At 46.7% G+C, this 19,129-nt stretch overlaps 1 protein-coding gene across 1 annotated transcript in view; it reads left to right on the top strand.

Annotated features, from left to right (window-relative positions):
* LOC108413261 (dynein heavy chain 11, axonemal) overlaps positions 1-19,129 on the top strand; it is a 119,650-nt gene that overhangs the window by 34,996 nt on the left and 65,525 nt on the right. Inside the window, exons 33-48 of the mRNA XM_037536462.1 lie at positions 843-999; positions 1,147-1,292; positions 1,440-1,556; positions 1,952-2,090; positions 2,795-2,887; positions 2,972-3,166; positions 4,388-4,465; positions 4,549-4,681; positions 4,951-5,078; positions 5,973-6,121; positions 7,376-7,526; positions 11,749-11,880; positions 12,075-12,248; positions 15,721-15,925; positions 18,459-18,624; positions 18,715-18,817. Of these exons, the coding sequence (XP_037392359.1) occupies positions 843-999; positions 1,147-1,292; positions 1,440-1,556; positions 1,952-2,090; positions 2,795-2,887; positions 2,972-3,166; positions 4,388-4,465; positions 4,549-4,681; positions 4,951-5,078; positions 5,973-6,121; positions 7,376-7,526; positions 11,749-11,880; positions 12,075-12,248; positions 15,721-15,925; positions 18,459-18,624; positions 18,715-18,817 (2,266 nt within the window). The remainder of the gene's footprint in view (positions 1-842; positions 1,000-1,146; positions 1,293-1,439; positions 1,557-1,951; positions 2,091-2,794; positions 2,888-2,971; positions 3,167-4,387; positions 4,466-4,548; positions 4,682-4,950; positions 5,079-5,972; positions 6,122-7,375; positions 7,527-11,748; positions 11,881-12,074; positions 12,249-15,720; positions 15,926-18,458; positions 18,625-18,714; positions 18,818-19,129) is intronic.

Below are 19,129 nucleotides of genomic sequence, written 5' to 3'. Positions count from 1 at the left end.
TTAGGGCTGGGTATCGTTTGAAAATGTTCAATTCCGATACGATACTTCAAATTCAGTATCGATACCATCGATACTTTTTTCGATACTTTTCTAAATCTGACCAAAAAAATGAATAAATATTATGATTTTCTTTTTCTGCTACATTCCTGGCACTTAGTATTTATCAGCTAGCTAAGACATGCTGCTGCTGAGTCCTGACTGGCTTTCAGTGCTGACAAACATCAGAGTGACGAGTTTTTGTGGCAAAGCGAGAAAGCGGCTCAGTAAACCTGACGATAGTTCATCACTGGAAACGCTGGTGTCTGCGCGAGGCTGTGGTATATTTAGCCCAGGTTCTCCGGTCGCGACGCAGTCCTGGTCTTCAGCCAATTCAGCCGGACTTTTGACGCCGTATCTGTCGGTGTCTCTCTGCGTTTCTGGGCGTCAGGGAGTCATTAGTAGTAAGATGGAGGTAATTCCACTAAATCCCTCGTTCTATATGAAGTATTGAGAATAGGCACAGATGCTTTTGAGGCTTTTCGGTACTCAGGAGTACCGAGATGCTTCGGGCGGTGCCTTTTTGGTTCCCAGTCTCAGTTACGCTACACTAGTTTTTGTGGTTGTGGTACACTCATTCTCATGGTTCCCTGCAGCCATTTCCACTGGTGCGATTCCCCCGTTTCCTTGGTTATACTATACGCCGGTTCTCGTGTTCTGAGAAGACACGCCCCTTTGCTGGCTGAATACTGTTACAGTGAAGATGAATAGTCTATAACTTCAGCAATATTACTGCTCCTGAAGCTAAAACTGCCCCCTGTGACTGATGTGACGCCCACATTAACCTCCCGAGTGTTTATGACCAGGTGCTACGTGACCCTGACCCAGTCTCTGCACCTGACCATGAGCGGAGCCCCCGCAGGGCCGGCCGGCACCGGCAAGACAGAGACCACTAAAGACCTGGGCAGGGCGCTGGGGGTCATGGTGTACGTCTTTAACTGCTCCAAGCAGATGGATTATAAGGTACATCGTTTGTTTGTGCTGTAATCCCTGTTCTGGATTAGTTTGTGTGAGGTGGTGCTGTAATTTAGGAGGAACCAGCAGGATCCGTGATATTACTCCATCACAGATCTGCAGAGCATGGAGTTTGTTCAGTAATCCTCTCCTCAGTCCATAGGGAACATCTTTAAAGGCCTGTCTCAGACTGGAGGCTGGGGCTGCTTCGACGAGTTCAACCGCATCGCCGTGGAGGTGCTGTCAGTGGTGGCGGTCCAAGTGAAGGCCATTCAGGACGCCGTTCGCTATAAGAGGAAGAGGTGGGGGGCCGAGGGCGACTGGTCAGCCTTAGATTGATCACGAATTCAAATGTACTGATAAACATGTATAAATTCAAATAAACTCAGATATACTTATTGAAGTTCTCAGACTAAATTATTGAAGATCTCAGACTTTCTGTCTCACAGGTTCTTCTTCTTAGAGGAGGAGATCAGCTTGAGGCCCAGCGTTGGAGTTTTTATCACCATGAACCCAGGATACGCTGGACGGACGGAGTTGCCAGAAAACCTCAAAGCGCTCTTCAGGTAGCTGGATGGATGGATGGATGGATGGATGGATGGATGGATGTTTAAATGTCATGAAATCTGACTCTGGTTGTAAAGTTTAGGTTTTTAAGGTCATATTCTATGTATTCTGGGTCATATGGGTCATATTCCCATATTGTATATCTGCTGTAGCTGAACGGGTGGGGCTAAACTGCGTGGGCTGAACGGGTGGGGCTAAACTGCGTGGGCTGAACGGGAGGGGCTAAACTGCGTGGGCTGAACGGGTGGGGCTAAACTGCGTGGGCTGAACGGGAGGGGCTAAACTGCGTGGGGTGAACGGGTGGGGCTAAACTGCGTGGGGTGAACGGGTGGAGTTAAACTGCTGTAGCTGAACGGGTGGAGTGAGCACGGTGTAAAGGCCCTGTGTGCCGCAGGCCGTGTGCCATGGTGGTGCCGGATATGGAGCTGATCTGTGAGATCCTGCTGATGGCTGAAGGCTTCCTGAGTTCCCGGCCGCTGGGCAGGAAGTTCATCACCCTGTACAGCCTCTGCAGAGACCTGCTCTCCACACAGGTACTGAACACACCTCACACGGCGGAGATCCGGACCGGACCCGCGCCGCGCCGGGTCGGCTGTGTCTGATCTGATTTGATTGGATGACTGTTTGAGGACAGGAACTCCATATTCATCACACGCGTAGACTCGGAATAACACAGTTACACAGCAGCGCTCCGTTTATTAACAGCGTTCCATGATGACGTTTCAAAGCTTATTACGTCAGTAATGATCCTGTGTGATGGACAGCTAATATCTCAGCTAGTTAAGAGCACAATATATAGTATGGAACCATGAATACCCAAAGAACCCTTTGCAGGATTAAAGGTTCTTTGTATCATTAAATAGTTCTTCATCAAATTGACGGAGAATGTGCTGTAGTTGGTTCTTAATAGAACCTTTTTGAAAACGGATCTATATTAGACTCAGAGGGGTTGTTACGATGTCAAGCTTATTACAGTAGAAGAACCCTTTTTGGCACTAGACCCCTTTTCAAAAAGGTTCTATATAGAACCATCTACAGCATATCCTCCATCAATCAAGAACCCGTTCATGATACAAAGAATCTTTTATTCATGGTTCTTTGGGTGTTCACGGTTCTATATAGAACCATTTTCTTTGCTCAAGAATCCGTGTAGAACGTATGAGGGAGAACGGTCGCGGTGCAGTGGGCAGTGACGCTGGGATAACTGGGCTAAAGCCGATGTGCTGCTGTTCCACAGGACCATTATGACTGGGGGCTGCGCGCAGTCAAGTCTGTCCTGGTGGTCGCTGGTGCTCTGAAGAGAGCGGACACGGCCAGGCCGGAGGATCAGGTGAGGTTCTTTCTGCTTCGCTGTAAGGTTCTAAGTTGGGATTACCACTCTCGCGCACTGACCTGTCGTCCTCCTACCGAGCAGGTCTTACTGCGAGCTCTGAGAGACTTTAACGTGCCAAAGATGGTGACGGAGGACGTGCCGGTGTTTCTGGGTCTGCTCGGCGATCTGTTCCCCGGCGTGGAGGTGCCGAGGCGGACGGATCCGGATTTTGAGCAGCTGGTTCGGCAGAGTGCCCTGGAGCTCCGACTCCAGCCTGAGGATCCCTTCATCCTCAAGGTCAGAGCGACACTCAGTAGAGAGTCGGGACTTTCCTCTAATTAATCAGTTACAGCTACACTCTTAAAAAGATTCATCAGGGTTCTTAAAGAGGGTTCTTTACTAAAGACAATCATTCTACGCAAAACCTTGAAGACTTAGTCCCATTTGCATGATAAATAGGTTCTCTGCATGGTGAATTGGTTGTTCAGATTGATGTAAAATGTGTTGGTTCCATATAGCACAGAAAGTGTTTCGCTGTTGTTATGATATCGAGCTTGTGACCACAGAAGAACTCTTTCTGCTCTCCATCAGTCTAAAGAACCATTTCTCCATGCAGATGACCTGTTAATCATGCAAGTGGGTCTTTCTGCTTTTCTATACAGAACCTTTTTGAAAAGGGTTCTATATAGCACAGATGAGGTTTTCTTTTTTGTTATTATGATGTGAAGCTTGTAACAGAAGAACACTTTTTGGTGCTGTTCAGAACCGTCTACAGCACATTCTACATCCCCAGAACAATCAGGCAAAGGGCTCTTTGAGCGTTCATGGTTCTAAATAGAAGTGTTGTCTTTACTAAAGAACCTTTGTAGAACCATGTTTTTGTTTGTTGCCTGCATCAAAAAATCTGAAAGGGCGCAGATGTTTTCGCGTGCTCTGATTAGATAGAAACTCCAAGTTCTACGTTCTAGATTGTTGCCATGTTCGCGGTGTGCAGCTGTGTTTACTGCCTTGCTGCTCCGCTGCTGTCAGAAACAGAACGGGTTGCCAGTTATTCAGAAATAGGATCAATATACCTTTTATAAGATGATTGATTGATTATTGTTTTCAGACCGTTTTCAGTGACGGACTACCTTTCAAAGCAGTCAATGCAGTGAAAGCACCACCACAGTGTAGTTTCTGCCCACACTGCACTTTATGACCGACCAAAAGTTTAAAAAAAACGTGAATCTGGCAACCATGCGTGACCGGGAACAAATCTCCTGAGTGAACCGTGTGGAAAATAAGCAGCATTTCTAATTGCTGCACCTAAATCCCACTGATAACGCAGTTCGACTGCAGCTGCTGTTCTTCTCGTTAGCTGAGCTGCCACACAGGTTTTCATAGACACTACAGATGTTCCGTTCTGACAGGCCTACAGCGCTGCCACATCTGTCCACCACTGAGCAATGCTTGGCCCCTGGACTGTAAATTGGCCTTAAGCATCCTCCTCTTATGATATGACCTGATTACTGGTTGTAGGTGATTCAGCTGGAAGAGCTAATGAGTGTCCGTCACTCTGTGTTTGTGGTGGGAAATGCTGGCTCAGGGAAGAGTCAGGTAGGACCCTGTGTCATATTCACTTCTTCAGATTTGAGAAATGAGCGTTTCAGGCTTCATGTTGATCCTTTTTTTATTCCCAGATCCTGAGAACTCTCTATAAAACCTACTTCAACATGAGAAGGAAGCCTGTCTGGAACGACCTGAACCCCAAGGCCATAAGCACAGATGAGCTATTCGGGTTCGTCCATCCAGCCACTCGGGAATGGAAAGATGGTAAACTGAGCTTCACGTATTTAATAAGAACAGGGTAACAGAGTGTCAGAGAAACAGATGGACTCCAGTCTGTAACTGTAGATCTACAGAGGGGAGCTATACGGTCAGTGGAGCTGATAGAGTGGACAGTGAGTGTAGATATAACGGGGCGTTTTTTATGGAGTGGCCGGTCAGTTTAAGCCTGCTTCTCTTTTGAGTGCATTGTGTTGTGGTTGAGGCTGTAGATTCACTCCTTCATGCTGTGACTGAATGATGGTTGTTTGTTTCAGGCTTGTTGTCCAGCTTCATGCGTGACCAGGCCAGTAACCCTCACCCCGGGCCCAAGTGGATCATTCTGGATGGAGACATCGACCCCATGTGGATAGAGTCTCTGAACACAGTCATGGACGACAACAAGGTCCTCCTTTATTCGCTCATTGGCTCTGTAATTAATTTATCTGGCCTAAATCTGAGTGAAAGCACCCTCAGTGATTTGGGTTTTTATGTTGTTGTTGTTGTTGTTGTTGTTGTTGTTGTTGTTGTTGTTTGCTTCTCAATGTAAAGTAAACTTGGGTTTGTGAAAAGCTCTGTATAAATTAAACTTTGATAAACTGTCTTCTTTTGTCTGAACCATCAATAACCTTCGATATGAGGATGATACGACACTCATAGTGAAGAATCTAGAAGACCTGAAGGCCCTGATAAGGAAGCTTAAAGAACAGAGTGAAAAGATGAGACTGAATCTCATCCTTTTTATCAATTTAATAACAACAGGAAAGACTTTATCACTAAAGGAGAAGATGTGGAGACAGTGGACGGATTTAGCTACTCAGATCAGTTACTAACAGAGGATCCATCAAGAAACACAACACAGATCAGTGCTCAGCTGAACGAGGATGAAGGAGCTTTAAAAGATCTTCAACTGCAGCATTTTGTCTCCACAAAGACCAAAGACTTTTTAGAGAGCCTAGGCCCAAGAACAGATCAAACCTCTCCTCTCGCTCAAAGCCCTGAGAACCAAACTGAAGCTCTTATTTTGGACTCATTCTGAGAAGAAGCAGTTCACTGGAAAAGACTTTTATGCTCTGAAGAGCTGAAGGTGAAAGAGGACGAGCAGCTACAAGACGGATGGAGACGAGGAATCATGAATCCATTCAGAAACCTCAAGACCCAAACAGAAGACATTCTGTCCACACGGTCTCCAGGAGTCAGAAACGGCTTCACGGCACTAAATAATAATAAAATTGTAATTTTTTTTGTCTGAACTTTCACGTCTCATCACAACAGAGCTTCTTTCTTCTCTCCTGTCCAGGTGTTAACTTTAGCCAGTAATGAGAGGATTCCGCTCACATCTTCAATGAGGTTGGTGTTTGAGGTCAGTCACCTGAGGAACGCCACGCCTGCCACGGTGTCCAGAGCTGGAATCTTGTACATCAACCCACAGGACCTCAGCTGGAACATGTACGTCAGTTTAAAAACTCAGTTTTTGTAATGGGAGATAAACCATGTGTCAGTTCCTCACCCCTCATGTAGTAGCTGCAGTCTGAGGTCAGTTAGTCCAGTTTATGGTCAAAAGGAGCCACATTAGCCTGTAATGAGTTAATGAGGAAAAGAGAGCGGAATGTAAAGCCAGTCTCTTGGGGTTAGCTGTTAGCCTTTAGACTAGCAAGGAGACTAGCCGGCTCTCTGTGTGCTCCGCCTACAGCGCTTCTCGCTCAGCCGGCTGCTTCAGGCGACGCCGCCGTCTCTGCCTGGAAGCCAAGAGGCTCCGCAGCTTCTCAGCTAAAACTAATATTTACTGAATTCAGCAGCATCTGATGCTCGGAGCTTGAAGCTCGAGTGTGAGAGGGAAGCCTTCATCTCGATACGTGACGTCTGACATATTGTGATATAATTTGTTCAAATGCCGCCCACTACTAATTGATTTGTAAATTATGCACTTTATGGTACTCCAGCTGAGCAGTTACTGCCTTGAACTGTTCTTTCTTTCCCTTATTAGTCCCTCAACGGGGAAATTTCACCACCGCATTTAACTCATCCATGGACTGAAATACCACATACACACTAGTGAACACACACACTAGGGGGCAGTGAGCACACTTGCCCGGAGCGGGGGGCAGCCCTATCCGCAGTGCTCGGGGAGCAGTGGGGGGTCAGGTGTCTTGCTCAAGGACACCTCAGTCACGTACTGTCGGCTCTGGGGATCGAATCAGCAACCTTCCGGTCACAGGGCCGGTTCCCTGACCTCCAGCCCGTGACTGCCCCACATGGTGGTTGTTCTGTTATTCATCTTATTTAAGGCTTAGTTGATTTAGGTTTAGGATTCAGTAAGTTCCTTGAGTTTGTAATTAAATGGAATAGCTGAAACAAAGTCAAGTGGGAGGAGAAGGGGTGGGGCTATGCTATAAACACACCCACACTCAAATAACTGGACGTTTTTTCACTGAAAAGCTCACTGCAAAAAATATCTGAAATGTAGTCAATATATCCAATGTTTCTCATTTTGAGACGGCTGTAAGCTTATTTTAAGGTAATTTAACTCATTTCTAGATTTTGTTTTGGGTAAATCAGGTATATCGATTATCTACTAGATTGGCAGGTCGTTTTTCTTGTAAGAAATGAACGTTGAACAAGAAAAGAGCTTGAAACAAGAAAATCATCGTCCAGTTGAAGTTATTTAAAACAGGACAAGACATTTACACGTCTCCCCTGCAGGTGTGTAAACAGCTGGATTGACAGGAGGCAGCGACAGACTGAGCGAGCTCACCTCACCATCCTGTTCGACAAGTACGTCTCCCGCTGCATGGAGCACATGAGGAGCTCAGCAAAGACCATCACGCCCATCCCAGAGAGCAGCATGGTGCAGGTACAGAACCTTCAAACACAGACAGGGACGGAACACTCGTCCACCTGGCGGTGAAGATTCGCACTGATAGAATCCATTATATTACTCAGAGATAGACAGGAGGGAGCGCAGCTCACTGTTCATGATGCGCTGAACTGTAAGTGAATCGAGTGACTGAGTGTGTTTACATGCACTTACTAATCCGATCGCTGCAGAAATTCAGATTTTGTCAGGAAACCGATCAACACACTTACATGCACTTGAGGATGAGGATAATGGGGAAACTCCAGGTCTACAGGAGTCAGACAGTAATCAGATAATGGGGAAACTCCAGGTCTACAGGAGTCAGACAGTAATCAGATAACGGGGAAACTCCAGGTCTACAGGAGTCAGACAGTAATCAGATAACAGGGAAACTCCAGGTCTACAGGAGTCACACAGTAATCAGATAACGGGGAAACTCCAGGTCTACAGGAGTCAGACAGTAATCAGATAATGGGGAAACTCCAGGTCTACAGGAGTCAGACAGTAATCAGATAATGGGGAAACTCCAGGTCTACAGGAGTCAGACAGTAATCAGATAATGGAGAAACTCCAGGTCTACAGGAGTCAGACAGTAATCAGATAATGGGGAAACTCCAGGTCTACAGGAGTCAGACAGTAATCAGATAATGGGGAAACTCCAGGTCTACATGAGTCAGACAGTAATCAGATAACGGGGAAACTCCAGGTCTACAGGAGTCAGACAGTAATCAGATAACGGGGAAACTCCAGGTCTACAGGAGTCAGACAGTAATCAGATAATGGGAAAACTCCAGGTCTACAGGAGTCAAACAGTACTCAGATAATGGGGAAACTCCAGGACTACAGGAGTCAGACAGTAATCAGATAATGGGGAAACTCCAGGACTACAGGAGTCAGACAGTAATCAGATAATGGGAAAACTCCAGGACTACAGGAGTCAGACAGTAATCAGATAACGGGGAAACTCCAGGTCTACAGGAGTCAGACAGTAATCAGATAATGGGGAAACTCCAGGTCTACAGGAGTCAGACAGTAATCAGATAATGGGGAAACTCCAGGTCTACAGGAGTCAGACAGTAATCAGATAATGGAGAAACTCCAGGTCTACAGGAGTCAGACAGTAATCAGATAATGGGGAAACTCCAGGTCTACAGGAGTCAGACAGTAATCAGATAATGGGGAAACTCCAGGTCTACAGGAGTCAGACAGTAATCAGATAACGGGGAAACTCCAGGTCTACAGGAGTCAGACAGTAATCAGATAACGGGGAAACTCCAGGTCTACAGGAGTCAGACAGTAATCAGATAATGGGAAAACTCCAGGTCTACAGGAGTCAAACAGTACTCAGATAATGGGGAAACTCCAGGACTACAGGAGTCAGACAGTAATCAGATAATGGGGAAACTCCAGGACTACAGGAGTCAGACAGTAATCAGATAATGGGAAAACTCCAGGACTACAGGAGTCAGACAGTAATCAGATAATGGGAAAACTCCAGGACTACAGGAGTCAGACAGTAATCAGATAATGGGGAAACTCCAGGTCTACAGGAGTCAGACAGTAATCAGATAATGGAGAAACTCCAGGTCTACAGGAGTCAGACAGTAATCAGATAATGGGGAAACTCCAGGTCTACAGGAGTCAGACAGTAATCAGATAATGGGGAAACTCCAGGTCTACATGAGTCAGACAGTAATCAGATAACGGGGAAACTCCAGGTCTACAGGAGTCAGACAGTAATCAGATAACGGGGAAACTCCAGGTCTACAGGAGTCAGACAGTAATCAGATAATGGGAAAACTCCAGGTCTACAGGAGTCAAACAGTACTCAGATAATGGGGAAACTCCAGGACTACAGGAGTCAGACAGTAATCAGATAATGGGGAAACTCCAGGACTACAGGAGTCAGACAGTAATCAGATAATGGGGAAACTCCAGGACTACAGGAGTCAGACAGTAATCAGATAATGGGGAAACTCCAGGACTACAGGAGTCAGACAGTAATCAGATAACGGGGAAACTCCAGGACTACAGGAGTCAGACAGTAATCAGATAACGGGGAAACTCCAGGTCTACAGGAGTCAGACAGTAATCAGATAATGGGGAAACTCCAGGTCTACAGGAGTCAGACAGTAATCAGATAATGGGGAAACTCCAGGTCTACAGGAGTCAGACAGTAATCAGATAATGGGGAAACTCCAGGTCTACAGGAGTCAGACAGTAATCAGATAATGGGGAAACTCCAGGTCTACAGGAGTCAGACAGTAATCAGATAATGGGGAAACTCCAGGTCTACATGAGTCAGACAGTAATCAGATAACGGGGAAACTCCAGGTCTACAGGAGTCAGACAGTAATCAGATAACGGGGAAACTCCAGGTCTACAGGAGTCAGACAGTAATCAGATAATGGGAAAACTCCAGGTCTACAGGAGTCAAACAGTACTCAGATAATGGGGAAACTCCAGGACTACAGGAGTCAGACAGTAATCAGATAATGGGGAAACTCCAGGACTACAGGAGTCAGACAGTAATCAGATAATGGGAAAACTCCAGGACTACAGGAGTCAGACAGTAATCAGATAACGGGGAAACTCCAGGTCTACAGGAGTCAGACAGTAATCAGATAATGGGGAAACTCCAGGTCTACAGGACTCAGACAGTAATCAGATAATGGGGAAACTCCAGGTCTACAGGAGTCAAACAGTACTCAGATAATGGGGAAACTCCAGGACTACAGGAGTCAGACAGTAATCAGATAATGGGGAAACTCCAGGACTACAGGAGTCAGACAGTAATCAGATAATGGGAAAACTCCAGGACTACAGGAGTCAGACAGTAATCAGATAACGGGGAAACTCCAGGACTACAGGAGTCAGACAGTAATCAGATAATGGGGAAACTCCAGGTCTACAGGAGTCAGACAGTAATCAGATAATGGGGAAACTCCAGGTCTACAGGAGTCAGACAGTAATCAGATAACGGGGAAACTACAGGTCTACAGGAGTCAGACAGTAATCAGATAATGGGTAAACTCCAGGACTACAGGAGTCAGACAGTAATCAGATAATGGGGAAACTCCAGGTCTACAGGAGTCAGACAGTAATCAGATAATGGGGAAACTCCAGGTCTACAGGAGTCAGACAGTAATCAGATAATGGGGAAACTCCAGGTCTACAGGAGTCAGACAGTAATCAGATAACGGGGAAACTCCAGGTCTACAGGAGTCAGACAGTAATCAGATAATGGGTAAACTCCAGGTCTACATGAGTCAGACAGTAATCAGATAATGGGTAAACTCCAGGTCTACATGAGTCAGACAGTAATCAGATTTCTGCTTTACGACCAGCTGATAAACTCACAGAAGAAGACGTGAAGTAAACATAACGTTAAACTCGAATTTCATGAACAGCTTTTTTTAACATTGAGTTGCTTTAACCTGAAAATATGAACACAGGTCATCTGGAAGATGAAGAAGATTTAACTCCTTTATTTCGTGTTTGGATTCAGCGCCGCTCCAACGGTGTTTGGCTGCGTCTTGCGACGTCCACCGTCTGATCTCGCGCAGACTGATAGAAATCAGAGTAAGAGCTCACAGCACTGAGAAATCTGACTACTGAGCTCAAATCCAGCCTCCTTATCAGATTCTTAATCAGATTTCTGGATGGGAGTGTGGTGTTTACATGACTATTTGAATTCTGATAACTGCAGAAATCCGATTATAATTGAATTATTAAGGGCGTGTATATGCACTCAGTGTAAAGTCAGAGAATCACTCTCCTGCACTAACAATACAGACACAGTATATTTTATGCTCTCTCTCTGTCTCTCTCTCTGTCTCTCTCTCTCTCGCTCTCTCTCTCTCTCTCTCTCTCTCTCTCTCTCTCTCTCTCTCTCTCTGTCTCTGTCTCTCTCTCTCTCTCTCTCTCTCTCTCTCTCTCTCTGTCTCTCTCTCTGTCTCTCTCTGTCTCTCTCTCTGTCTCTGTCTCTCTCTGTCTCTCTCTCTCTGTCTCTCTCTCTGTCTCTCTCTCTTTCTCTCTGTCTCTCTCTCTGTCTCTCTGTCTCTCTCTGTCTCTCTCTGTCTCTGTCTCTCTCTCTGTCTCTCTCTCTGTCTCTCTCTCTGTCTCTCTCTCTCTGTCTCTGTCTCTCTCTCTGTCTCTCTCTCTCTCTCTCTCTGTCTCTGTCTCTCTCTCTGTCTCTCTCTCTCTCTCTCGTCCTCAGACTCTGTGTTCCTTGCTGGACGGTCTGCTGACCCCAGAGAACATTCCAGCTGACTCTACACGTGACGTCTATGAGACTTACTTTGTGTTTGCCTGCATCTGGGCTTTTGGTGGGGCTACATATCAGGATCAGGTAGATGTCACACCTTGTTGTTGTTCACAGCAATGTTCCAACATCTAGTGTAAACCCTTCAGAAGAGTAGAAGCTGTTACTGCAGCACAGGCTCACTGATAACACCTTGAGAGGAAACTCTGGACTGGTGGACAGTGTAGTGTAGGCTATGGGGGTTTAAATATGTGGATGTTTCTGTACGTATTTGTTTGCAGGCTCGTGATTACAGGGCGGAGTTCAGTCAGTGGTGGGTTAAAGAGATGAAGAGCGTTAAGCTGCCGGCCCACGGCTCCGTTTTCGACTTCTACCTGGACCCCCAGACCAGACGCTTCTCACCATGGAGCGACAAAGTGCCCTCATTTCAAATGGATCCAGACGTCCCTTTACAGGTCAGTGAGACTGTGACAGTAGGGGGGGATTTTGGAGGTGGGGGTTTTAGTCCAGTAATGCTTTTTTTTTTTTTGCAGTTCTAAGCAGGTTAGAACTGTACCAGGTGTTTCATGTCTAAACGCTTCGTACATCATATTTTAATATCATATTTTATTGTATTGCACTGTGTATTGTAGTTTATTGTAGTTTATTGTAGTTTACTGTAGTTTATTGTATTGCATGGCGCTGCAAGGCTCAGAGTTCTGTGTTCCACTCGGTTCCTTTTCTCTCTGTATCAGTGACTGTGTTTCTATCAGTATCTGAGCTCAGGACCGTCTCTCTCTCTAACCTGCTGGTAACTAGCAGAGAGACTTTCTCTAGACAGACGAAGCTCTTCCTGTACGTCGCTCTGGATCAGAGCGTCTGCTGAACGCTGGAAATGTAAATGTCAGTGTGAGGCATAAACTCACTGACTACAGACAGTAGAACCACAGTAAGAATTGCTTTTTTATAGCCCAGATTCAGGTTAGTTTATAAACAGGTTTCCCAAAATACTTACTTAGTACTTTGGAGTTTGTACCTCACAAGTGCCTGAATAATACCCAGAGATTAAGGAACTGTAAAAGAAAACAATAGATCTTATGAGAATGTGGAGAAAACTGTAACTCGCGTGAGTTTAGCTTTTTTTAGTAAACCTTATTTGGTAGCTTTGGCATTAAAATGATGTCAAAACATTTTCAAAGATGAGTCACCAAAAGGCTTTTAACATTCAGTAACAGTCAGTTGGTAAAACAGTATAATATCAGTTATTCACGGTTCTAATATTTAATAAATGCCAATTTACATGCAAGTCTACTGTATCAACACCTGACTGATTTTGCTTCCTCAGTCATAAAGGGGAATTCCACCAATTCTTTAAAATTTCCCCGTAACTCAGCGTGTGAGGTGTAATCAGAGGTGTTCAGGCGTCGCCATGACTACAACACAGATATAGACACTTTATTTACCATCCAGAACCACCAGAGAACCTACACGAGTCTTCTGAGCTTATATGGAATGTTGATGATGGAAAATAGTGGAAAATCTGGAATAATGAGTTTTCTTTGGGGACTATTTTGCCGCACAGCGCCCTGCATGTCTCCCTCCACCATGAATGGAGTTGAAGTTCTCTAAACTCTCATAAAACAGCGTCTCAGTCATCAGGCAGTGAATTCAGAACCAGTTCATGTAGGAACTTTCTGTGAGGAGCTTTTAGAGGGACGTCTGGTTCCCATCACCACCACTGTGAGGAGCTTTTAGAGGGACGTCTGGTTCCTATCACCACCACTGTGAGCAGCTCTGACTCGGTCAGTTTATCTAGAAACGACTCTGAACGGCTCTGATTACGTCTGGAATATTTATTTGTGAGGAGTTGGGAGGTTTAGTAGCTGTTTGTCAGCAATATTTTCCATTAGTTAAATAGATTTGAGAGATTTTGTTTGAAAGTTTAATTCTGTGGAACTACGGCCTGTCGTTCACAGGAAGTGAAGGTGTCGGCTCTGTTCTCCAGTGCCCTCTGGCCAAACCAACCCCGACTGTGGCGGCAGGAAAAGTTTCCAGAGTTTTAAAAAGTTGTCCTTTTCAAAAACTGCCTGTTAAATCCGTTCATTTCCCACATGGTGTGCTGTGAATAGTTTCCTTTGTCTTCCAGCTCGACTCTTTCCTGAGAAAAATTCTCACCCCCGCAGCGAGAGGTTTTAATTTCACTACAATAACAGGCTAATTTAGAGCAGTTAGCACGTTAGACAGGGTCAGTGAACAAAGAGAAAGACGACGGCAGCCCCAGCCACGGGGATAGTCTGCTGTCAGACACCTCACGGAGAGGGAGAGTGGGAGGGGGAGAGACAGAGAGAGACAGACAGAGAATGCACACATTATATATATATATAATATATATTTCCAAACGTTTTCACTCATCTGGCTTCACACACATATGAACAGTGAGATCCCATTCTTAATCCATACAGTTTTATATAGGAATATGAATAATAGGGGTGTTTATGGGAATTTCTGACCGTTCTTCCAGAAGCTCATTTGTGAGGTCAGACACTGATGTTGGACGAGAAGGCCTGGCTCACAATCTCCACTCTAATTCATCCCAAAGGTGTTCTATGGGGTTGAGGTCAGGACTCTGTGCAGGCCAGTCAAGTTCTTCCACACCAAACTGGCTCATCCACGTCTTTATGGACCTGCTTTGCGCACTGGTGTGCAGTCGTGTTGGAACAGGAAGGGACCGTCCCCAAACTGTTCCCACAAAGTTGGGAGCGTGAAATTGTCCAAAATCTCTTGGTGCTGAAGCTTTAAGAGCTCCTTTCACTGGAACTAAGGGGCCGAGCCCAACTCCTGAAAAACACCCCCACACCATGATCCCCCCTCCACCAAACTTTACACTCGGCACAATGCAGTCAGACAAGTACCGTCTCCTGGCAACCGCCAAACCCAGACTCGTCCATCGGATTTCCAGATGGAGAAGCGTGATTGGTCACTCCAGAGAACTCGTCTCCACTGCTCTAGAGTCCAGTGGCGGCGCTTTACTCCACTGCATTCCGCGCTCTGCATTGCGCTTGGTGATGTAAGGCTTGGATGCAGCTGCTCAGCCATGGAAACCCATTCCATGAAGCTCTCTACGCTGTTCTTGAGCTGATCTGAAGGCCACATGAAGTTTGGAGATCTGTAGTGATTGACTCTGCAGAAAGTCGGTGACCTCTGCGCACTATGCCCCTCAGCATCCGCTGACCGCTCTGTCATTTTACGTGGCCGACCACTTCGTGGCTGAGTTGCTGTCGTTCCCAATCGCTTCCACTTTGTTATAATCCCACTGACAGTGGACTGTGGAATATTTAGTAGTGAGGAAATTTCACGACTGGACTTGCTGCACAGGTGACGTCCGATCACGGTGCCACTGAAATTTGAGTCAAAATCTGGATTTTTCACTTTTTCCCATCATTTTTTCGTGTCGTGCTCAGTGTGTAACAGCCTTAACTATATGTAATAACTACTTAATCATTTGTAGTAGATACAGAATAATTCTTGGTAGATATTGGTTATTTAATTATACATATTGACAAATTTATAGAAGTCACACAATTCATGGAACAGATCGTATGAATTATTTCATAGCACTCACTTATATATATTATATATATGTATATAATAAACTGTGATTCAGAGTAGATCCTGAATAAATAGTGTTTACTGAGTAACTTGTTATCGATACGACATCGTTTACAGTAGATACTGAATCATTTGTGGTAGATTATAGTAGCCGTTGAGTAATTTTAGAAACTGTCATTCATAGCGTTGTGTGTTGTGCTGTGTTGTGTGTTGAGCTGTGTTGTGTGTTGTGTGTTGAGCTGTGTTGTGTGTTGTGTGTTGAGCTGTGTTGTGTGTTGTGTGTTGAGCTATGTTGTGTGTTGTGTGTTGAGCTGTGTTGCACTGTTGTGTGTTGCACAGGCTGCGCTGGTGTCCACAACAGAGACAGTGCGGCTGCAGTTTGTGATGCGTCTGCTGCTGCAGTGCTCTCAGCCTGTGATGCTGGTTGGGGGGACGGGGACAGGGAAGACCGCCGTGGTCAGAAACCTGCTGGACTCTCTTTCAGACGACTTCCTGACGGTCAACGTGCCCCTGCACTACTACAGCACCTCCTCCGGTCTGCAGAGTGAGTCCTGTAGCACTGATGAACCTTCTGCAGGTAGAACTGCGCCCTCTAGTGGTCTGAGCTAGAACTTCAGCTCATCAACAAGTGGTGTTTACCAGTGAAGGCGACTGACTGAGGGATCTGATCACTGGTCGAGGTGACTGACTGAGGGAGTCTGATTACCGACTGAGGGAGTCTGATTACTGACTGAGGGAGTCTGATTACTGACTGAGGGGGTCTGATTACTGACAGAGGGAGTCTGATTACTGACTGAGGGGGTCTGATTACTGACTGAGGGAGTCTGATCACCGGTCGAGGCAACTGACTCAGGGATCTGATCACCGGTCGAGGCGACTGACTCAGGGATCTGATCACCGGTCGAGGCGACTGACTGAGGGATCTGATCACCGGTCAAGGTGACTGACTGAGGGAGTCTGATTACTGACTGAGGGGGTCTGATTACCGTTTGAGGCGACTGACTGAGGGGGTCTGATTACTGACTGAGGGAGTCTGATTACCAGTCGAGGCGACTGACTGAGGGATCTGATCACCGGTCGAGGCGACTGACTGAGGGATCTGATCAGCGGTCGAGGTGACTGACTGAGGGAGTCTGATTACTGACTGAGGGAGTCTGATTACTGACTGAGGTAGTCTGATTACCGGTTGAGGCGACTGACTGAGGGGGCCTGATTACTGACTGAGGGGGTCTGATTACAGGTTGAGGCGCCTGACTAAGGGAGTCTGATTACTGACTGAGGGGGTCTGATTACAGGTTGAGACGACTGACTAAGGGAGCCTGATTACTGACTGAGGGGGTCTGATTACTGACTGAGGGGGTCTGATTACTGACTGAGGGAGTCTGATTACTGACTGAGGGAGTCTGATCACCGGTCGAGGTGACTGACTGAGGCGGTCTGATTACTGACTGAGGGGGTCTGATTACTGACTGAGGGAGTCTGATCACCGGTCGAGGCAACTGACTGAGGGGGTCTGATTACTGACTGAGGGGGTCTGATTACCAGTTGAGGTGACTGACTGAGGGGGTCTGATTACTGACTGAGGGAGTCTGATTACCAGTCGAGGCGACTGACTGAGGGAGTCTGATTACCGGTCGAGGCGACTGACTGAGGGGGTCTGATTACTGACTGAGGGGGTCTGATTACCGGTTGAGGCGACTGACTGAGGGGGTCTGATTACTGACTGAGGGGGTCTGATTACAGGTTGAGGCGCCTGACTAAGGGAGTCTGATTACTGACTGAGGGGGTCTGATTACAGGTTGAGATCACTGACTAAGGGAGTCTGATTACTGACTGAGGGGGTCTGATTACTGACTGAGGGAGTCTGATCACCGGTCGAGGCGACTGACTGAGGGGGTCTGATTACTGACTGAGGGGGTCTGATTACCAGTTGAGGCGACTGACTGAGGGGGTCTGATTACTGACTGAGGGAGTCTGATTACTGGTCGAGGCGACTGACTGAGGGAGTCTGATCACCGGTCGAGGCGACTGACTGAGGGGGTCTGATTACTGACTGAGGGCGTCTGATTACTGACTGAGGGAGTCTGATTACCGGTCGAGGCGACTGACTGAGGGGGTCTGATTACTGACTCAGGGAGTCTGATCACCGGTCGAGGCGACTGACTGAGGGGGTCTGATTACTGACTGAGGGGGTCTGATTACCGGTCGAGGCGACTGACTGAGGGAGTCTGATTACCGGTCGAGGCGACTGACTGAGGGGGTCTGATTACTGACTCAGGGAGTCTGATCACCGGTCGAGGCGACTGACTGAGGGGGTCTGATTACTGACTGAGGGGGTCTGATTACCGGTCGAGGCGACTGACTGAGGGAGTCTGATTACCGGTCGAGGCGACTGACTGAGGGGGTCTGATTACTGACTGAGGGGGTCTGATTACCGGTTGAGGCGACTGACTGAGGGGGTCTGATTACCGGTTAAGGCGACTGACTGTGGGGGTCTGATTACCGGTTAAGGCGACTGACTGTGGGGGTCTGATTACTGACTGAGGGGGTCTGATTACCGGTCGAGGCGACTGACTGAGGGGGTCTGATTACCGGTCGAGGCGACTGACTGAGGGGGTCTGATTACCGGTTGAGGTGACTGACTGAGGGGGTCTGATTACTGACTGAGGGGGTCTGATTACCGGTCGAGGCGACTGACTGAGGGGGTCTGATTACCGGTCGAGGCGACTGACTGAGGGGGTCTGATTACCGGTTGAGGCGACTGACTGAGGGAGTCTGATCACCGGTCGAGGCGACTGACTGAGGGGGTCTGATTACTGACTGAGGGAGTCTGATTACCGGTCGAGGCGACTGACTGAGGGGGTCTGATCACTGACTCAGGGAGTCTGATCACCGGTCGAGGCGACTGACTGAGGGGGTCTGATTACTGACTGAGGGGGTCTGATTACCGGTCGAGGCGACTGACTGAGGGAGTCTGATTACCGGTTGAGGCGACTGACTGATTAATTTAGCCTGAAATGGGCATTTAAAGGTTCTGTTGTGTGTTAACGCCATTGATTCTTCTCATTTCTCCTCAGAGCTGTTGGAGAAGCCACTGGAGAAGAAAGCAGGCAGGAGCTACTCTCCTCCAGGGAGCAAGAGACTCGTGTACTTTATCGATGATCTGAACGCGGCGGCTGCCGACAGATACGGCACGGTCCAGCCGCACGCACTCGTACGGCAGCATCTGGACTATAAACACTGGTGAGGACAAACTGGTCAGCTTTTATTCATTCGGCTTTATTATCCATAAACTATGCGTTAATTTACGCTCTGCATCACTTTCACCTGCAGGTACGACGGTCAGAAAATGTCTCTGAAAGAGATTCACAACACACAGTACGTCACCTGCATGAATCCACGAGCAGGAAGTTACACCATTAACCCCAGGCTGCAGGTACGTACTGTAAACGAGAGAAATTAGTCATTTTTAGTAATTTTAAAGATACGCTGCATTTAAATAACAATAATGCTCAAACTGACCACTCCACACTTACAGCTTTTCTACTGTATTTAAATAAATAAGCGTATTTGTTTATTTTTGACTTGCCTGGTTAAATTAAAGGGTAAATAATAAACACATTTACGGAAAACAGTAGATTCCTTTCCTAGGTGTGCAGTAGTTCCTGTAGAATGGGCTCTTATCAGATATCTGAGTAATGCAGCAGTATAATAGCATATTTAGCACGTTTGGCCCTTTTATTCTCCT

Source organism: Pygocentrus nattereri, chromosome 3 (assembly GCF_015220715.1).
Source record: "Pygocentrus nattereri isolate fPygNat1 chromosome 3, fPygNat1.pri, whole genome shotgun sequence".
Taxonomy (NCBI): domain Eukaryota; kingdom Metazoa; phylum Chordata; class Actinopteri; order Characiformes; family Serrasalmidae; genus Pygocentrus; species Pygocentrus nattereri.
Note: the sequence above shows the minus strand (reverse complement) of the source record. Positions and strands in the feature narration are given on the sequence as shown.